Below are 21,009 nucleotides of genomic sequence, written 5' to 3' on the forward strand. Positions count from 1 at the left end.
TGGCCTGGGCTCACGGGGCTTGGGGCTAAAAATTGCAGTGTAGATGCTCCGGCTCAGACTGGAGCCTAGCCTCTGAGACCCCGTGAATGGGTGGGTCTCAGAGCCTGGGCTTCAGCCCGAGCCCAAATGTCTACACTGCAATTTTTAGCCCAGTGAGCCTGAGTCAATTGACCCGGGCTCTGAGACTCGGTGCCACGGATATTTTATTGCAATGTAGACGTATCTGATATGGACTTCTCAAGAACCTGATCCTACTGTTTGCCCTCCTCCCCGATGGAATTCTCTACAGTTTCCCTCCAAAGAAATTTAAATCCTTTCAAGAGCTTTTGACAAGAATTGCAGGCACACTGGGCCACTGCCATAACCATCAGAAGGGCAGCATGGCTAAAGTGCTCTAGTCCCTCCACACAAATAACCCAGAGGGGAAGATCTTCCCTTTGAATGTTGGGAGCTTTTTAGTGCCTGCAACAATGAGAGCTTACAGAAAGTGAAAGATTCAAGGTTCACTTTGAAGAATCTAGGAATATATAAACCCTCCTTCAGAAGGAAGACTCCCTTTAGATACCACAAACAATATCTGTTGACTTCTCCGGACTCTCAAGAGGAAACCACACCAACGGTCTTCCTCTCTTCTGGCAAACACAGGTCTCAGTCTTATTGTCAGACGCATGTGTCTTCATGCTGTGTTTCAGGCCCTCCTTCAAACACCAAGTAAAAGTTTTGGAAATACACTTGAGAGCCTCAGACCAGTCAACGTGGATGTAATAGACATCAACCCTGTCTCCACCTCGCTTCAGAGGCCACCTGTTCCCTGTTTTTGAAAACATAGAATAAAATTATCACAGACAAGTGGGTGTTGGAAAACTCTTGAAGTGGCTACACCATACAATTGCACTCCATAGTTCCGAATTATTCACTTTTTCCATCCCTCTTCAGGGACTGTTCTCGCAAAAAAACCCTATTTGAAACGAGAATTCTGCTCTGTTGCAGATTAGTGCAACCAACACACTTCCCAATCCATACTGGTGGAAAGTGGTTATTCCTGTTCTTTTCTTATTCCAACTAGACCTGGAGGGCTCCTTTCTATTATGGATTTTAGGGCATTCACTCAATACTTTAAGTTTTGGATTATGATTGTAGTCTCCATTACTTCCTCTTTAAATCTACAAGATTGGTTTGTAGCTCTCAGCTTCAAAGACACATATTTCTATAGATCCATCAGACCATCACACAGGAAGTATTACTGTTTCTGAATCAATAAGGTTTGCTATCCATATGGAGTTCTACTTTTTGGCCTATGTACTGCTCAGCTGGTATCTACCAACTGCCTTGCACCAGGCTGTACAGCAGCACAGCTAAGACATCAATGTGACAGTGTATTTCTATACCTGGACAGCTAATAAAGGCATTGCCACTACAAGAAGTTCAAGACCCCTTTCAAAAAACATACTCTCGATTTAGTCCCTGGGCCTCAGGATAAATCAGGAAAAGTTATTTTATTCCCATCTACAGGATCACATTCACGGAGGCAGACACACACTCCACAACTACAAGGATTTACCTGACACCACAAGGCTTCAGGAGATACTCAGGACCAGAAAACTGTTACACGCTCCATCCCAGCATCAAGCCAGAACAATTGTACAATTGCTAGGATTGATGGCATCATGTATTCTGATTATTTCCTTTGCCAGATTAAAAATGAGACCTCTAAAAACCTAAAGAACATGGACTTGAGAAAAATAAACCACCTACGTTCAAGGGCTCTTTCAAGCCTCCAACTCCCGCTCCAGTTATCAGCAAAACAAGAAAGCAGACTGCACATACATATGCCGGAACTCAGATCATTCAGACTAACATAAAAGAAATTCCTCCGACATATACAAATACAATAGTACAAAAAAACATAATAAACCACTCTTCTATGTCCGGAGGATTGTATTCACCAACACATCACATCACCAACTATTCAGCTCCCAGACAAGGAGAATACCTGGGCAGACCAACTCAGCAGAACAAGCAACATGACACACAAATAATCCCTAAAGACACACTACAGGCTTGTCCACACGATAGCTTAGTGTGTGGCAAACTAGGGCACTGTATGCTCACACCCTGGCTTGCTGTGCATTAAGGGTATGTCCACCTTGCAATTAAACACTCACTGCTGTCCCATGTCAGTTGATTAGGGTTATGGGGCTGTAAAATTGTGGTATAGACATTCAGGCTCAGGCTCGGGCTCAAGCTCTGGAACCCTATGGGTATGTCTACGCTACCCACCGGATCGGCGGGCAGCGATTGATCCAGCGGGGGTCGATTTATCATGTCTAGTCTGACGTAATAAATCGACCGCCGAGCCCCCTCCTGTCGACTCCTGTATTCCACCGCTGCGAGAGTCGCAGGCAGAGTCGACGGGGGAGCGGCAGCAGTCGACTCACCGCAGTGAAGACACTACGGTGAGTAGATCTAAGTACGTTGACTTCAGCTACGTTATTCACGTAGATGAAGTTGCGTAATTTAGATCGACTCCCCCCCACACAGTGTAGACCAGGGCTTAGTCTTCAAGACTTGTTCACTATTTCCCCATACCCCAATCTGTGGAACACGACAAACATCTTGTTGCAGCACAAGAGAATTGCAAATAAGCAGAATAGCGCTCCTGAGGAGGAACAAGTTGCAGTTCCCTGACAGTTATCTTCTCCCTGAATTAAAGCCATCAGTTTCTGCATGCCTTTTCCCCAATCCCCTTGATTCAAGTGTTACTGGAAAGATAAAAGACAAGGCACATGGTTCTACTGATAACATCAAACAGGACCAGATAGTTTGGGAATTCAGTGGAGTTGAGCCACCATTTTCTCTTCCACTGGTTCTGGATCTTTTAACATAACTGAGGTCTCATGCTTCACCCAGATCCAAAATCTCAGCAATTGGAGTTTTCATCAAACTTCTGCGAAAACATTTATCTTTCTTCCAAGGAGTCTCACAGTTGTTAGTGCAAAGCCTTCAACTAGTATGTAGCCAAGTGGAAAAGAGTCTCAGTTTTGGTGACCATCACAATATAACTGAATCTGCACCAGTGTCTCCCACGAGTGGGGATCTGTACTGATAAAAGGAGAAAGACGAATTACCTAAACTGAAAGTTGAGATCCACATTCCATACCCGCACTATTCTGATCTTAGATGGTCTGAGGAGGAACTTAGGTGACACAGGGGGTCCACTCCCCCTTATGCAGCCTCTCATGGAGTATCCCATGTCTCAAAGCATGTGTGCTGTGTCCTTCCAGTAATCAGAACTTTCCAGAGGAATCCAAGCTTCAACGGAATGCTTGGTTATATCCCAAGAGAATATGGGAATTTGTTACTGATAAGCTACTCAAAGGACTCAAGTTATAGGGATACAAACTCCTCTTTCCAGCGCTCCCACAGCCTTTCATTAGCATTTAGGTGTCAGTAAATCTCAACCAAGCAGTTAAAACCCTCCGTTCTGTACTGCCAGTATGCATATGGTCTTTTACACAGCACCCAGTGTGCTTGTAATTGACTTTTCTAGCCTCCTGCAGGCACTTTAGAACACCCCCAGGGGAAAAAGCTTAGTGCTGGTGCTGTCTGCGTGCCAGGCTCCCCAAGACCTACTTGTGCCTAATCTGCTTATTAAGAATTATACATTACTGAAATTTCTCTGCAAAGGATCTGTCCCCTGCAAGGGTGTGAAAGGCAAGTCTGACCCTGCAAACAGCACATCGACGGCAAAACACATTCAAGGAGGTGAAGAACTAGAAGCCTATCTTTTAATAAAGAAAGCAAGTTATACAATATTGAACACTGGGATCAAAAATTTCAGAAGGATTAACTAGTTAATGCAGGATTATTTTCCTGAAAACAGCTAATCTGTCCAAAGGGTTTTTAAAACCGTATCTTGGTGTTACTCCTTGGGCTGAATGTACTTTTTGTAACCAAGCCTGAAAAACATAGGTAGTAACCAGATTTTCATACATGCTGCGTTCTTTCCTGTTAACAGCCAGAGAAGAAGTTATGCTATGTGTGAGCCCTACTATCCTGTGGCACTTGACAAAATTACTGAGATCAGGATCTCCCCAACACACATATTTTGGAAAGATACTAGAAGTCTGCAGGATCTATCTCCTAAATTTAATTTAAAGTTTAGGTCAGGACCCCCATTTAGCAATTTACAAGTAAGCAAAACAAAGCTATGTGATGTCAAAGAAATGGCAGTTGCCAGGCAGTGTTATCCAATGGCCAAGAAAGGGGAAAACAGCTGCAGACTAGAAATGGTCCCAACTGGCAGGAACCAGAGGGGGATCGGAACTTTCCCAAAATTCAAGGATGCTCAGATTTAGGGTTTGGATCCAGGAAAATCTGATTACTGATACCACCAGACTCTTTTTAAACAGTGATAAAAAGAGGAACTAGGGTACATTCCAAAAAAGGGCACTTCCCCCACTAACCAATTAATCCTCCCTATGACCTGCACCTCCTAAAGATGCCTATTACAAGCTAATAGAAAATGTACCTTGTTCCTTTTCTGTTTGACCCTACTAAAGTTATGAAACAGCGTGAGAAAGAAATCAATCTCCTTTAATTAAAGATATTATTAACTTAATCTTATTTCAATAACAAATTTATGTGTGTAGTGTGCACAACAACAATACTTAGCACGTAAGCGCTTCAAAGCGCTGGACAAACATTAACTAACTAATCCTCATAACACCACTGCAAGGCAGGTAAGGATTATCCTGATTTTACAGAAGGGGGAAAACAGACACTGGAGATTAAATGATTTGCCAAAGGCCAAGCCACTTAGTCACTGGCAGAGACAGGATTACCACATGCAGACCACTAGGCTGTGCTGCATTGCTACTGTGACTAATGCCAGGTCATACAGTTGCAAATAGCTGCCTTTCCCCCTCTTGCTGTGACAGCTAGCTGGGGAGACTGGCCGTGAAACTGTACTGTGAGCCTTTTGGCATAACCTACAAGACACACAAGATGACTACCACAAGTATAAATACAGCCGCAACACTGAAAGCATTGCATGGGCCAAAAACTGTCTGAATTTTCTTTCAGTGAAATACAGGGATTGGATTTTTATATAAGTAGGCTTCGAAGTATTAGGTTTTTATTGGTAAATGTTGGTAAATGTCAATTTCACTGTACACACACAAACCGATAAAAAATATTTCAATAGATGATGATCTAAATTTCAAGATAGTCGAAGAAAGAAAAATGCTGCTGAGACTTAGAGTATGATTTAAGGATATTTACTTTGTATATTTTGACATTTGACATTGATAATGTGTTCTAAGAGTTATAAAGTTTTAATTTTTTACATCTCAAAGTCAACTGTCATTAAATTGTCTGCCCCTCCATCCCCCTGTTTCCTACAACTCTTGAACATTTAAATAGATTAAGCATTTTTCCAATTTTTAACCCCATAACTTTTTGCAACTGTGAAGATTTTAATTGATAAAAATAAACAAAGATTAAAAATAAACATCAATATTATCCATCATAATTACAAAAAAAAATCAAATTTTGCCAAGCCTATAAATAAGTGAGTCACTTGGCAAACAAACATATTACACCATACGCTGCTGGAGGTGTTTATGCTTTGTACTTGAAAGATACAGGAAAGCATCCTCAGATTGGATAACAAAGTGGGACGTGGGGGATAAAGAGGCAAATAATTGGCTCTTCAGAAGTATTTTAGGAGCCTCGGGGTTGAGTCACCTTTGTTAAGAGTTGGTTAGCAACAGCAAGAAAGCAGCAGACCCTAGAGGCAGGGAAATTCCCCCCAGACTTTAGTTTAGTGGTAGAATTTTTAACAAGGTACTACTATGAGACACGCCTATAGCACATCAGTGACCTATACAACTGGGAATCTTCTAAGGGATTTAAGGGAGTTAGGCACTCTGCTCAATTGCTGGGGACCTAACTCCTCAGGTCCCTTTGGAAATCCCAGCCTTAACTAAAAAATGATCATTTGATTAACTTGGACACAAGAGAGGTCTTTGCCACTTTAAAGAAAGCAGAAAGAATGATTATCATTGGTCATTAGTAATAGTGTAGTGACTGAAAGATGATATGTTGAGATGATTCTTCGGTGTTTTACATGAAATGAATTTGGAGGGTCTCATTCAGACCCATTCCTAGAGGGACTGGAGTTCACATCACAAGAACAGCATAACTGCCGCCCATTCTGTGCAGAGGTGCCAGGACTCAATGGGCCTGTCAACTAAACTCCCCTTTTGGCTCTAAAATCCCTCTCTCCAGGTCAAGGATGAGGCACATTGATGGGAGTCTCCGCTACCTGCAAATGCAACTGTCCTCGGAACAGAGGGTTTCAGTCTCCAGGGCTGTCAACCCAGCACTTCGCATTAGCACAAAAATGCACTGTTTTATTAATACAAATTAAAATGCTGATGCTGTAATGGGAGAGACTAAGTAAGATGGAGGAGAGCTCACAGGAAATCACTCAGAGCTCTTTCAACTATGGGTCTGGAGTACCGACAAATTGAAGAAATATTAGTTAGACTAATTAGACTAACATTAGTCTTTAAAAAATGACAGTCATACCAAATATTCACATTAGAATACTGATTAGCTCTCACAGATCTATATTAGAGAAATTCTAAACCTTAGTGCCAACTTAAAGCTTCAGAGGGGTAGCCATGTTAGTCTGTATCCACAAAAACAACATGGAGTCTGGTGGCACCTTAAAGACTAACAGATTTCATAGAATCATAGAATATCAGGGTTGGAAGGGACCTCAGGAGGTCATCTAGTACAACTCCCTGCTCAAAGCAGGACCAATCCCCAACTAAATCATCCCAGCCAGGGCTTTGTCAAGCCTGACCTTAAAAATATCTAAGGAAGGAGATTCCACCACCACCCTAGGTAACGCATTCCAGTGTTTCACCACCCTCCTAGTGAAAAAGTTTTTCCTAATATCCAACCTAAACCTCCCCCACTGCAATTTGAGACCATTACTCCTTGTTCTGTCATCAGCTACCACTGAGAACAGTCTAGATCCATCCTCTTTGGAACCCCCTTTCAGGTAGTTGAAAGCAGCTATCAAATCCCCCCTCATTCTTCTCTTCCGCAGACTAAACAATCCCAGTTCCCTGGAATTTATTTGGGCATAAGCTTTCGTGGGTAAAAAACCCACTTCTTCAGATGCATGGAGCGAAATTAGACAAGCAATCAGAATTTTAGACAACAAAAAACTTAAAGCTTGTGTTACCATGTGGGGTATAGTTAGATTTAAGAGTTCATTGAGACATACTTGTCCGTATAACTGGTATGGTGAACACTGAGTCTGGGCTAATATTTATATGGGAAGGACACAGCATGCATTGTTCCTTTGCACCTCCTAGGAACCCACTGTGAGGAAATACAGGCACTGTGGGAGAAATAGGTCACCCTCCCAGCCGCAGGGTGAGTGTTCACACAGTACAGGGGCAAAGCAGTGGATTATAGTATTGAGGAACGTGGCATCCCAAGTACAAATGTGTGGGTGAAAACCCTACTACACCTGGATGAGCTAGCCATATCTTCATTGCTTCCTTGGGGGCAGAGAGAGTTCCCTTGGCATTTGCCTCTGCTGAGTGTGGCAGGGAAGAACCCACACTCAGCTGTTTGGGCCTCTCTTCTGCAACAATAGAAAGAGAGTCCAAGAATTAGAAAAAACAGCCTCAAGTCATTAATGATCAAGCCCACTTGTAACTAGGCTGCCCCCAAACTACAAGGTGAATTCTCCATCTGTTATTTAGAGAGTATGAAAAACATAGAGCCCCTACCCCCAAAACTTCGTAGTCTCATTCAGAGAAACTGAGACAATGGTTCAGATATGAGACATTGTCAGGGAGATCAGCATAGGTGGCTTCTCAGAGGAGTGGGTTTTCAGGAGGGACAGGAGAGGAAGGACATTTGGAATACACAGCATGGAGGATGTTCCAAATGTAGGGGCAGCAAGACAGAGGCCATAAAGCCAAAAGTGGGAGAAGACAACGGGAAAGAAGTTAATTATCCTTCTGTAACTGTGGTTTTTCAAAATGCTGTAGTCAGTGTGGATCCCACCGTAGGTGCACATGCATCTCATGTGTGCAAGCTCAGACTTTTTGCATAGCAATCTGTCAAGGGAGTGTGCCCCATGCCGCATCGCGCTTCTGTACAAGGGCATAAGGTGTGGGGCAGCCGCGACCCTATCTCAGTTCCCCCCAATTCAAAGCCCGTGTTGATGAGCACTCTGACTAGAAGGGATGGAGAGCCGGTTGCGGGACTTGCCCCAAAGACCATATCTCAAAGAACCAGTTACTATAGGGTAACAATTCATTTGTTCTTTGAATACGTCAGTGTGGATCCCACTGTAAGTGACTGGCAAGCAGTATCCTTCCTGGAGAGTGGGGATGAATACTTCCAGCTGCATTGGTCAAATAATGATTGAAGCACTGCCCTCCTCAACTTGGCAACAGACCTGGCTATCATGACACGGTCATAACACGGTTTAACAAAGGTCAGTGGGTTGCTCCATGGAGATGCCTTAGAGAGCTCAGATACTGGCACGGTTCCAAAGGAGGCTGCTGCTGCAGCCTGTGCCCTGAGGGAGTGCGCCTTCATTTTTAGAAGGAAAAAAACCAGTTACTCACCTTCTCGTAACTGTTGTTCTTCGAGATGTGTTGTCCATGTCCATTCCAAGCAGGTCTATTCGCACGCATGATGAAGATTTTTCCCTTAGCAGCATCCATCGGGTTGGCCTATATAGCCCTGCCGACCCGCCACCCCTTCAGTTCCTTCTTGCCGGCTACTCCGACAGAGGGGTAGGGGGGTGGGTATTGGAATGGACATGAACAACACATCTCGAAGAACAAGTTATGAGAAGGTGAGTAGCCGTTTTTTCTTCTTCGAGTGCTTCTTCATGTCGATTCCAACCAGGTGACTCCCAAGCAAAATTAGGAGCTGGGGTCGGAGCTGTCCACTAACTGAAGTACTGCTCTACCACAGGCCACATCATCTCTGGCCTGCCTAGTGATCGCATAGTGTGCGACAAAGGTGTGTATTGATGACCACGTCGCTGCCTTCCAGATTTCCTGAGTGGGGACTTGAGCCAGGAAAGCTGTTGATGAAGCCTGCGCCCTTGTCGAGTGTGCCGTTATCAGGGGCACTGGGATCCCTGCTAGATTGTAGCACTCGGCAATGCAGGCCACAATCCATGATGCAATGCGCTGTGTCGAAACAGGCTGGCCCTTCATCCTTACTGCGACAAAGAGCTGTACCGACTTCCTGAACGGTTTCGTCCTCTCGATGTAAAAGGCTAGCGCTCTATGGACATCGAGAGTGTGGAGTTTCTGCTCCCTGCTACAAGCATGAGGCTTGGGGTAGAAATCCATGAGGAAAATGTCCTGGTTGATGTGGAACTGCGATACAACCTATGGGAGGAAGGCTGGGTGGGGCCTGAGCTGACCCTTGACCTTAAAAAACACGGTGTAGGGCAGTTCAGACGTTAGAACCCTGAGCTCAGACACCCTCCGGCTGATAAGAACATAAGAATGGCCATACTGGGTCAGACCAAAGGTCCATCCAGCCCAGTGTCCTGTCTACCGACAGTGGCCAATGCCAGGTGCCCCAGAAGGAGTGAACTTAACAGGTAATGATGTAGTAATCTCTCTCCTGCCATCCATCTCCACCCTCTGACAAACAGAGGCTAGGGACACCATTCCTTACCCATCCTGGCTAATAGCCATTAATGGACTTAACCTCCATGAATTTATCCAGTTCTCTTTTAAACCCTGTTATAGTCCTAGCCTTCACAACCTCCTCAGGCAAGGAGTTCCACAGGTTGACTGTGCGCTGAGTGAAGAAGAACTGATGTTATCACCACTAGGAATGCAACCTTGTAGGAAAGGTAGAGCAGGGAGCATGTTGCTAGGGGCTCAAAGAGATGCCCCATGAGCCTAGAGAGGACCAAGTTAAGGTCCCAAGCAGGAACTGGTTGGTGGGCAAGCGGGTACAACCTGTCGAGGCCCTTCAGGAAGCAACTGACCAGGGGGTTAGCGAAAACTGAGCGGCCCTGTACCCCCGGATGGAAAGCCAAGATGGCAGCCAGGTGTACTCTTATAGAAGACAAGGAGAGACCTTCCTGCTTTAGGTGGAAAAGATAATCCAAAATCTGGGGCACTGAGGCTAGCGCCAGGGGAAAGTTGTGCTGAGCTGACCAGATTGAAAATCTCTTCCACTTGGCCAGGTACATAGCCCTAGTGGAGGGTTTCTTGCTGCCCAGGAGAACCTGTCTGACTTGTTCTGAACAGCTCGAATGGATTCAGCCATGGAGCCTCCATGCTGTGAGATGTAGCGACTACAGGTTTGGGTGCTGGAGCTGCCCGTGATCCTGCATGAGAAGGTCCGGGAAAAGTGGCCGGGTAATCGGCGCTTACACTGACATGTCTAGGAAAGACGTGTACCAATGCTGGCAGGGCCAGGCTGGTGCTATGAGAATGACTCGAGCCTGGTCTCTGTGGATCTTGTGGATAAGTGGTAAGGGTGGGAAGGCGTATCAAAGCGGACCCCCCCAATGGGCTGTGATTCTGGAAGGAGCAGAACTGCTGACACTTCCTGTTGCGTCACGTGGCGAAGAGGTCCATCAGGGGACAGCGCCACCTCTGGAAGAGCGAGGATGCAACATCTGGGCGAAGGGACCACTCGCGGCTGTGAAAAGACCAGCTGAGACAGTCAGCCAGCTCATTCTGGACCCCTGGAAGATACAATGCCTGTAGATCGACTGACTGCTCTATACAAAAGTCCCATAACCTGAGGGCTTCCTTGCAAAGGGGAGAGGAGCATGCACCCCCATTTGTTGATATAGAACATCACGGTTGCATTGTCCGTCATGACCGATACACATCGACCTGCCAAATACGGGCAGAATGACTGACATGCTAGGCGTACTGCCCTGAGCTCCCTGACATTGATATGAATACGGAGATCTGTCTGTGACCAGAGGCCCTGAGTCCTGTGGTCCCCCAGATGAGCTCCCCACCCCAAATCTGACGTGTCTGTCACTTGTGCTAGGGATGGTTGTGGGGCAGCAAAGGAAACGCCTGAGCACAGCTCCTGAGCGTCCGCCCACCACAGGAGCGAGTCAAGGATAGAGAGAGGCAGGGTCACAATCCTGTCCAAGCTGTCCCTGGCAGGTCTGTACACTGACGCAAGCCACGACTGCAGCGGTTGAAGCCTGAGTCTGGTGTGCCAAACCACGTACGTACAGGCCACCATGTGACCGAGAAGTTTGAGACAATTTCTCACAGTGGTGGTGGGGAACTGCCTGAGTACCTGGATCATGGCGTCGAGGGCCTGGAATCTCGCCTGCGGGAGGAATGCCCTGGCTTAGGTTGAGTCCAGAACCACTCCTATGAACTCTATCCTCTGGACCAGGGACAGAGTCAATTTTGCCTCGTTCAGTAGGAGGCCCAGATTCTCGAAGGTGGCTCTGATGAATGCCACCTGAGACCTGGATCGGCCTTTGATCAGCCAGTCACTGAGGTATGGGAACACCTGTACCTGATGTCGCCGCACAAAGGCAGCGACGACTGCCATGCACTTGGTCAAGACTCAAGGTGCTGCTGACAGGCTGAACAGGAGGACAGTAAATTGGTAATGGGAACTGTTGACCACAAACCTGAGGCACTTTCTGTGGTTTTGCGCTATTGCTATGTGAAAATACGCGTCCTTCAAGTCGAGGGCAGCATACCAGTCTGCTGGATCCAGCAAAGGGATAATAGAGGTCAGGGAAACCATGCGGAACCTGAGTTTCCTCATGAACTTGTTGAGGTCGCGCAGGTCCAGGATAGGCCTGAGGGCCTTCGGTATTAGGAAATAGCGGGAATAGAAACCCTCGCCCCTGTGCTCCAGTGGAACCTCCTCCACCACCCCCAGTGCTAGGAGTGATTGCACCTCCTGAATGAGAAGTTGCTCGTGAAAAGGGTCCCTGAAAAGGAACAGGGAAGGGGGGTGGAAGGGCGGGAGGGCACAGAATTGGATGGAGTATCCCCTCTCTATCGTGTGAAGCACCCAGGAGTCTAAAGTAATACAGGACCATGCATGGTAGAAAGGGGATAGTCGGGAGGAAAAGGTAAGGCGGTGTAGATCCAGTCTCTGGTCTGGTGCGCTGTCCTCGACCACACCTTCAAAAGGCCGAGTTAGGGCCAGAGGGCTGCCTCCATGAGGATCACCTTCAGCCACTGTTCCCTTTCTTTAAGTGGTTCTTGGGCAGAACTCACAGCAGATCTTACAATGATCTTTCTGATGGGTCTCCCGCAGGCACCAAAGACATGATGAGTGCGGGTCACTCTTCGGCATGCACTTGGCGCAAGCCACGCAATTCTTGAAACCTGGGGACCGCGGCATACCACGGCATCAGGGCCGGAGGGAATCCCCAACTACTATACTAAACTATTAACTGGAGTACTACTAAGAACTAACTAACTATATACATGGAATAGAGAAGAAAACTGGCTGAGCAAGAGCCAAGGGAAGTTCCAGCCACTGTCACTGGCGATAAGAAGGAACTGAAGGGGTGGCGGGGTTGGAGGGCTCTATATTAGGCGCCATGAGGGCGTGACTCCAGGGGGTGCCCAGGCCGACCCGACGGATGCTGCTAAGGGAAAAATCTTCCAGCCAGAGTACATGTGCGCGCACACACCTGACTGAAATCGACATGAACAAGCACTCGAAGAAGAACTATCTGATAGCAGAAAAAATCTGAGTGGACCATGCGATGTGTTTGTCTGTGATGAGATGGCTTGGCCTTTTGATGAGCAGGAAATAACCACGAATAGGTGAGGAGACAGGCTCAGTCATGTTATGGTAATAGAGCAAAGTTCTTGAACTATTCGGAGAGTGTAGCTGCTTCTCCCCTAGCATTGAGTGTTGTTTTGGGAGAAGACTGGCAGGTTAAATGGTTGATTCAAGTGAAATTTTCAGACCACTTTAGATATGAACTTAGGGTGTGGTCTCAACACAACTTTGTCTCTATGGAAGAATGTGTGAGGAGATTCAGCCATAAGGGCTTAGACTGGCTGACCTTCCTGGCTGAGGTGACAGCAACCAGAAAAAACTGTCTTAAGAGTAAGGTGGTGCATCAAGCAAACCAACAGGAGCTTGAAAAAGAGGCTCCATAAATTTCAAGAGGCCAGTGGTGAGATCCCATGCAGGAACTGGGCCTCTAACATGTGAATAAGTAAACAGGAGGCCCCTGAGGAATTTTAATACCATTGCAGTTGATATTACTGCAAGGTGGACTTTGAGAGAACTAAATGTTAGTCCAGCTTGTTTTAAGTGCAGCATTGGGAGGGACAGCTCAGTGGTTTGAGCATTGGCCTGCTCAAACCCAGGGTTGTGAGTTCAATCCTTGAGGGGGCCATTTAGGGATCTGGGGCAAAAAATTGGGAATTGGTCCTGCTTTGAGCCGGAGGTTGGACTAGATGACCTCCTGAGGTCCCTTCCAACCCTGAGATTCTATGTATTTCAGGATCCTTGGTATCAGGACCTCTCCTGGGTCCAGATTGTATTGGGTTGCCCAAGGAAAAGCCTTTTTCATTTGGAGGAGATCATCCTAGTACAGGGCTTAATGCTATGTATGAGAATTTCTTGAACCTGTCAAGAACAGTCCCTATCAGTAACGCTCAATCAGCCAACATCCAAGAAGGCAGGTGCCACGACTACAGCTCTGGGTGCAACAGCTGACCATGATTCTGAGATTTCATGTTTGGGTGGACTGGGAGATGGATAGGAGGCTGACTGGACATTTGCAATAGGTCTAACAGCCAAATTTGCCTTGTCCAGTAGAGAGCTATCAGGGTGGTCTTGTCCAGTCTGATTTTGGATATTATCCTGGGTATCGGGGAATTGGTGGAAAGGCATAGAGGAGGCCTTGAGACCACAATAGCAGGAAGGTGTCTAGTAAGAAGTTCTCTCTGGAGCAGAAGTTCGGTCAGAAGTTCATGTCTTCTGTAATGAATAGATCCATTGTGGGAATCCCTCATTAGTGAAATATTGGTTCTATGATAGAATTCTATAGCAACCATTTCTGATTGGTTACTGCATGTTTGCTTATGGCAGACCACACCCAGTGGAAAGGGCGAGGTGACTTCCGAAGGTTATGCTTAGGGCCCTACCAAATTCATGGTCCATTTTGGTCAATTTCATAGTCATAGGATTTTAAAAATCATGAATTTCATGATTTTAGCTATTTAAATCTGAAATTTCACAGTGTTGTAATTGTAGGGATCCTGACCCAAAAAGGAGTTGTGTGGTGGTTGCAAGGTTATTGTAAGGGGGGTTGCGGTACTGCTACCCTTACTTCTGTGCTGCTCTGGCTCTGCCTTCAGAGTTGGGCAGCTGGAGAGCGGTGGCTGCTGGCCAGAAGCCAGCTCTGAAGGCAGAGCCACTGCCAGAAGCAGCGCAGAAGCAAGGATGGCATGGTATGGTATTACCACGCTTACTTCTGCATTGCTGCTGGCAGGGTGCTGCTTTAAGAGCTGGACACCTGGCCAATAGCTGCCGCTCTCTGGCTGCCCAGCTCTGAAGGCAGTGCAGAAGTAAAAGTGGCAATACCGTGACCCCCCTAAAATAATCTTGCGACCCCCCTCCCCCTCAGCTCCCTTTTGGGTCAGGACCCCCAGTTTGAGAAATGCTGGTCTCCTGCCGCGAAATCTGTATAGTATAGGGTAAAAGCATACAAAAGACCAGATTTCATGGTCCGTGACATGTTTTTCGTGGCCGTGAATTTGGGTCGGGCCCTAGTCATGCTCTTAGGACTGGCTCTGTTGCAGCCCCTGACAATCTCAACAAATTTGCTGATGCACTCTGGGAATGGGTGTGTCACCAATGAGGAAAGCTGGTGACGCCTGTCTCATTTGGGTTCTGCCTAGCATGATAGTGAGGCTGCTTGGTGTGATAAAATCTGTTTCTCTGGCTAGGCTGGGGTTGATGACGTTATGGTTTGTGGTACAGGGCTGGGGTGCAGATCCCCAGGGAGCACAAAATGGCCTTAGAGTCCATTAAGAAGTGCAGAGCTTTGCCTGTCCACTTGTTGATTAGTTCCATGACTTCAGAGGGCAGTTCTTTGATTAAGGCCTGCACTTCCCTGGGCATGCCCAATGCCTGAAGCCATGATGCTCTGTGCATTGTCATTGCCATGACCCTAGATCTGACAGTGGTGTCTGAAGAGTCTATTGCCAAGTGTAGGGCTGCCTTGGCCACTAATGGACCTTCTAACTATTTATTTGAGCTCTTCCCTATTCTCAAATGGGACTGAAAAGGTGTCACCCTGTCCTAGGTCAAAATGTTATATTTGACCAGAAAGGCCTGAGCTTGCCACCCATAGTGGGAGGAAGGCAAAGGAGTAGAATTTCCTCCAAAACTGATCAAGCTTCTTTAGGCCTTTGTCCTTTGGGGTGCTTTTATTGGACTTGGATTGCTCATGCACAGGTGAGACGACCACAGAGCCTGTTTTGGGATGGACATAGAAGTACTCAAACCCTTCTGAGGGGCTTGGTAATGCTTTGCTATCCTTCTTGGGTGAGTGGTAGGTACCATGGCAGGCATTTGCCACAAGACTTTACTGGGATCAAGCAGTCCTTCATTGGGTGAGAAATCCCCGCAGGCCCAAAGATGTCAGTATGTTGAAAATTTTAGGAGATTTTTCTTGTATGACAGATGTCTCTATTTCTAGCATCTCTGCGATTGTCATAAGTAGTTCTTGAAATTATTTGAAGTCACACAGCACTGACAACAGCACTGATGACACTGCTGCATTGGGTGACGAAGATGAAAGGTTCTTAGGTGGTGAGGTAGAACATTGTTATTGCTTTTTCCCAAGACCCAGTGTTGATGGTCTGGCCATCAGTGCCTTTGGGGAGCATGATCACTCTCTCTCTTCCCAGAACGAGATGAGATTGGCTCCTAGAAGCTTACGAAGGCAGATCCCACCAAGCTCAACAGAGCCACAGCACCATGCCATAGAGTTATGGCAGGCTTATCTGATATTGGCCAGTCCAGTGACATTCCTGATGTGACGGTGGCTGAGTTCTGCAGGGAGAGCCAGAACTACCAAGGTCTTTCTATTATGTTACCCAGGGAACTCTGGAAAGAGGATTCTCTGCTCAAAGGAGGCGAGAACAAGCAGAGAAGAGGAACAGATCTCCTCTAGTGGCAGCACTGAGGAAAAGGACACTCTCAGTACCAGGGTCTGCTTCAATACTGCTTCAAGTATCTCAGTTCTAAGTTCTTCCAGGGGAACACTGAGCATCCTCAGTGAGTCTGTTGAAGGCATAAATGCCGAAGGTTGTGTCACTGATGCCAGTGAACTTCTCCTCTGTGCTTCAGTGGTAGGTGGTCCCTCATCACTACCTCTCAATGCTGTGTGGGGCTCAGTGGTTTTCCTCCAAAGTCTTATGTGGACTTTCCTTGTGAGAAGACACTGAGCTCCATCTGGAGTCTCTGTCCTTGTGTTCAGGGAAGCCTCTCTTGGTGCTGCACTTTGATTCTGGAGACGCTGGCTTAGAGTCTTTTCTCAGTGCTGTCTTCTCTAAGCTGGCTTTAGGCATTGTGTATCTGCTAGACAGGGTACTCAAGGAAGATGGTCGGTTCGTTACCTGGTGGGCTCTGGTACCTGTCTCCTCTAGGTCCAAAAAGATCTTCATAGTTTGTTCCAACAAATGACGCTTCTGTTGTGCAGTCCCACAGCTTGCACAGCTTGGAGGAGAACGAGCAGCACATCTGGCACATACCAGGTATATGACTCTCTCACAAACAGAAGAGGCATCCACTGTGCGTATCTTAATGGAAGTAGCCTGCTACAGGAAGGGTAGGGCTTGAAGCCCACAGGTTTAGAGTCTGTCATGTTAAGGCATCCAGAACAGGGGACTCTTGCCATCAAAAAACACTCCAAATGGGCTGAGTTCCTTCATAGCGGTTCTTCAAAGGAAGCAGAAGAGGTCTGATTTATTTATTTATTTTCAAGAATTCTGAGAGGCTTAGCTGGAGTTATAGATTAGTACACTGGAGACAGACTAGGTTTCATCTCACAGCCACGGACAGAAGCAACTGAGCCACTCCACCCTTTATGCCTTCATATGGAAGTACGTGCAGTTCCAATGGATGCTGCTGCTCATAACATAAGAACATACATAAAAATGTAAGAAAGGCCCTACTGGGTCAGACCAAAGGTCCATCTAGCCCAGTATCCTGTCTTCTGACAGTGACCAATGCCAGGTGCTTCAGAGAGAATGAACAAACCAGGCAATTATCAAGTGATCCAGCCCATCGCCCATTCCCAGCTTCTGGGAAAAAGAGGCTAGGGACACCATTTTTACCCATCCTCGCTAATAGCCATTGATGGACCTATCCTTCAGGAACTTATCTAGTTCTTTTTTGAACCCTGTTATAGTCTTGGCCTTCACAACATCCCCTGGCAAGGAGTTCCACAGGTTGACTGTGCATTGTGTGAAGTACTTCCTTTTGTTTGTTCTAAACCTGCTCCCTATTAATGTCATTGGGTGACCCTTAGTTCTTGTGTTCAAAAGACTGATGTTACACACGAGCGACTATAGTGGGATCCATGCTGACACATACTCGAAGAACAATTAGGACAGCTAATGTGGAGGAACACGATGAAATACAAGCACAGTTGTAAGCTGGGTGTGAAGTTGCACAGAGCCTTGGAGGGAAAGAGGAGGAGCTGGAAAGACACATGAGGGATTTGAGAGGGAGCAGTGGGGTTAGAGAGTCAGGGGAGCCTAAATCTGAGTTTTAAGCCAGACTCTGTGTAAGAAACCCATTTAGTGTAGCATCCAAGTGCCAATTGTATATGGAAAGAGGAAAACAGCAACACATTCTCTCTTCATCCCCTTTCCTAAACCTCATAGAGCAGAGGTGGACAAACTACGGCCCGTGGGACTGTCCTGCCTGGCCCTTGAGCTCCTGGACGGGTAGGCTAGCCCCCAGCCCCTCCACTTCTGTGCCCCCTCCCCCCGCCATGCTGCCAGCACTCTGGCCAGCCGCTCCTGCTGGGCAGTGCGGCAGCGGGGCTGGCTCTGGCTGGGGGGCGGGGCTGCGAGCTCCTGCTGCTCTGAGCAGCATGGTAAGTGGGTGGCGGGGGAGGGGGGGAAAGGTCAGGGGATAGGGGGCGGTTGGATGTGGGGGAGGTTAGGGCCCGGTCAGGGGCTGGGGAACAGGGGGGGTTGGATAGGCGTGGGAGTCCCGGAGGGGCCTGTCAGGGGGCGGGGGTGTGGACAGGTGTCAGGGCAGTCAGGGGATGGGGGGTTGGATTAGGGGTGGGATACCGGGGGGGGTGGTTAGGGGTGGGGGGTCCCAAGAGGGGGCGGTCAGGGGACAAGGAGCAGGGAGGGTTGGATGGGTTGGGGGTTCTGAGGGCGGATGGGGGCGCGGGCCAGGCTGTTTAGGAAGGCACAGCCTCCCCTACCTAGCCCTCCATACAGTTTCACAACCCCGATGTGGCCCTCGGCCCAAAAAGTTTGCCCTTCCCCGTCATTGAGGTATGAAGGAAAAACTATGAGGCCCAGCAGACAAATGGACAAAAGAGCACTTGCAGCTTAAAAAGGCACACGGACAGAAGGGAGCCAGCAGCGGTACCTACCTGAGCTGTAGCTATCTGTAGATGATTGAGAGATGGAACGGGACAGAGAACGGCGACCGATTTTCGTTGGGCGCTTGTTAAATTCTTGCTTTTGGTCAGCAAACTGGATCTGTTAAGAAAGAACTCCAGTTACATGTGGTATAAAAAAATCCACTGCCTGACAGAGTAGTTGCCTAACGGCCTCAAAGACTACACTGGAGAGGGGCTACTTGCATTATTTCAGTGGAGGCTGAGAAGCAGTTTCTATTAAATATTTGGGGGTGTTAATTTGGGCCTATCTTAGCACACATGGTATAAGCCCATTTGTCCTCCACAAACACTTCAAACTCATGTTTCAATCACTTTTACCAACAGGCGCACTAGTTAAAAGAATAAAGACATTTCTGTTCCAGTAACTAAAGTGCTTTTTCTAAAACTGAAAACAGTGCAGATTATTAATCATAAAGGGGGCCCTCAGAAATCTGTAGAACTGAAGTGAAGATTATTTTATCAACTGCAGACCTGACAAGAAATATGGAGAGCATGAGATGCTAGATACCTGCTGTGCAAAAGACCAAAGGTAGAAATAAAGCAACCCTCATAGCAATACATCATACACTGGATTATTTAAGATTTGCCATAGAGGATGTGGCTATCATAATTCTGGGGGTGACACTTGGAGAAACACCCAGCCTTTTGACTGCCTGGAAAGTTGGCATATCTGTATAAATGTGGTTGCTACAAAGTCAAAAAGGAGGACAAAGTAATAGCTGGATCACACAATAAAGTTGGTTTCAGAGTAGCAGCCGTGTTAGTCTGTATTCGCAAAAAGAAAAGGAGGACTCGTGGCACCTTAGAGACTAACAAATTTATTTGAGCATAAGCTTTCGTGAGCTACAGCATCCGATGAAGTGAGCTGTAGCTCACGAAAGCTTATGCTCAAATAAGTTTGTTAGTCTCTAAGATGCCACAAGTACTCCTTTTCTTTTTACAATAAAGTTGGGATCACTTCATCTTCTCTAGGGTAGAACATGACAGCTGTTTAATAGTGTACAGGAAACTCTATGTAACAGGTCAAAAAGTGAAGGACACCACTTGCAGCTGAAAATGCCATAGGAAATTTACTTTGGCAAACTGTAATTATCCAAATTGGAATTTGGCCAGGAAACTGACGCTAACACTCCTACAAACAATAAGAACGGCGATACTGGGTCAGACCAAAGGTCCATCAAGCCCAGTATCCTGTCCTCTGACAGTGGCCAATGGCAGGTGCCCCAAAGGGAATGAACAGACAGGTTATCACCAAGTGATCCATGCCCTGGTCACCCAATCCCAGCTTCTGGCAAACAGGGGCTAGGGACACCATTCCTGCCCATCCTGGCTAATAGCCACTGGTGGACCTATCTTCCATGAATCTATCTAGCTCCCTTTAGAAACCTGTTATAGTATTGGCCTTCACAACATCCTTTGACAAGGAGTCCCAGAGGTTGACAGTGCGTTGTGTGAAAAAATACTTTCTTGTGTTTGTTTTAAACCTGCTACCTACTAATTTCATTTGGTGGCCCCTTGTTCTTGTATTATGAGGAGTAAATAACACTTCCTTATTTACTTTCTCTATACCACTCATGATTTTATGGACCTCTATCATATCCCCCCTTAGTCGCCTCTTTTCCAAGCTGAAAAGTCCCAGTCTTATTACTCTCTCCTCATATGGAAGCTGTTCTATATCCCTAATCATTTTTGTTGCCCTTTTCCGAACCTTTTCCAATGTCAATATATCTTTTTTGAGATGGGGAGACCACACCTGCATACAGTATTCAAGGTGTGGGTGTACCATGGATTTATATAGAGGCAATATGATATTTTCTGTCTTATAATCTATCCCTTTCTTGATGATTCCCAACATTCTGTTCGCTTTTTTGACTGCCGCTGCACATTGAGTGGATGATCTCAGAGAACTATACACAAGGACTCCAAGATCTCTTTCTTGAGCGGTAACAGCTAATTTAGACTCCATCATTGTATATGTATAATTAGGATTGTGTTTTCCAATGTGCATTACTTTGCATTTATCAACATTAAATTTCATTTGCCATTTTGTTGCCCAGTGCTCTAGTAATGAATGTAGTATAAATACATCACGGCAGGGCTCTGTATTTACCCTCTCTCAATGATTAGACGTGCTCAGTTAACTAATAAAATGATGGGAATGGGGCAGTAACTGCCAACCTGCAGACTCAGTCTGGGATCTGAGAATCAAGCTGAGTTCTTTCCATATCAGGCATCACCATCAATAATCAAAATCCTACAGGCCAATTTAGGCTCTTGACAACACCTTGGCACCCTATTAACTTTAA

General features: G+C 46.5%; 1 protein-coding gene across 6 annotated transcripts in view; it reads right to left on the minus strand.

The window, feature by feature from the left end:
• The window catches only part of AHCYL2 (adenosylhomocysteinase like 2), a 198,095-nt gene that overhangs the window by 44,092 nt on the left and 132,994 nt on the right, over window positions 1–21,009 (minus strand). For 3 of the 6 annotated variants that reach the window (XM_043521291.1, XM_043521301.1, XM_043521305.1), the window contains exons 2-3: window positions 18,674–18,782; window positions 7,553–7,669 (exon numbers count right to left, since the gene is read on the minus strand). In XM_043521291.1, the coding sequence (XP_043377226.1) occupies window positions 7,553–7,669; window positions 18,674–18,782 (226 nt within the window). The remainder of the gene's footprint in view (window positions 1–7,552; window positions 7,670–18,673; window positions 18,783–21,009) is intronic. The other 3 variants (XM_037889423.2, XM_037889424.2, XM_037889426.2) reach the window with 1 other exon arrangement.

The sequence above is a fragment of the Chelonia mydas genome, chromosome 1, assembly GCF_015237465.2.
Source record: "Chelonia mydas isolate rCheMyd1 chromosome 1, rCheMyd1.pri.v2, whole genome shotgun sequence".
NCBI classification, from domain to species: Eukaryota; Metazoa; Chordata; order Testudines; family Cheloniidae; genus Chelonia; species Chelonia mydas.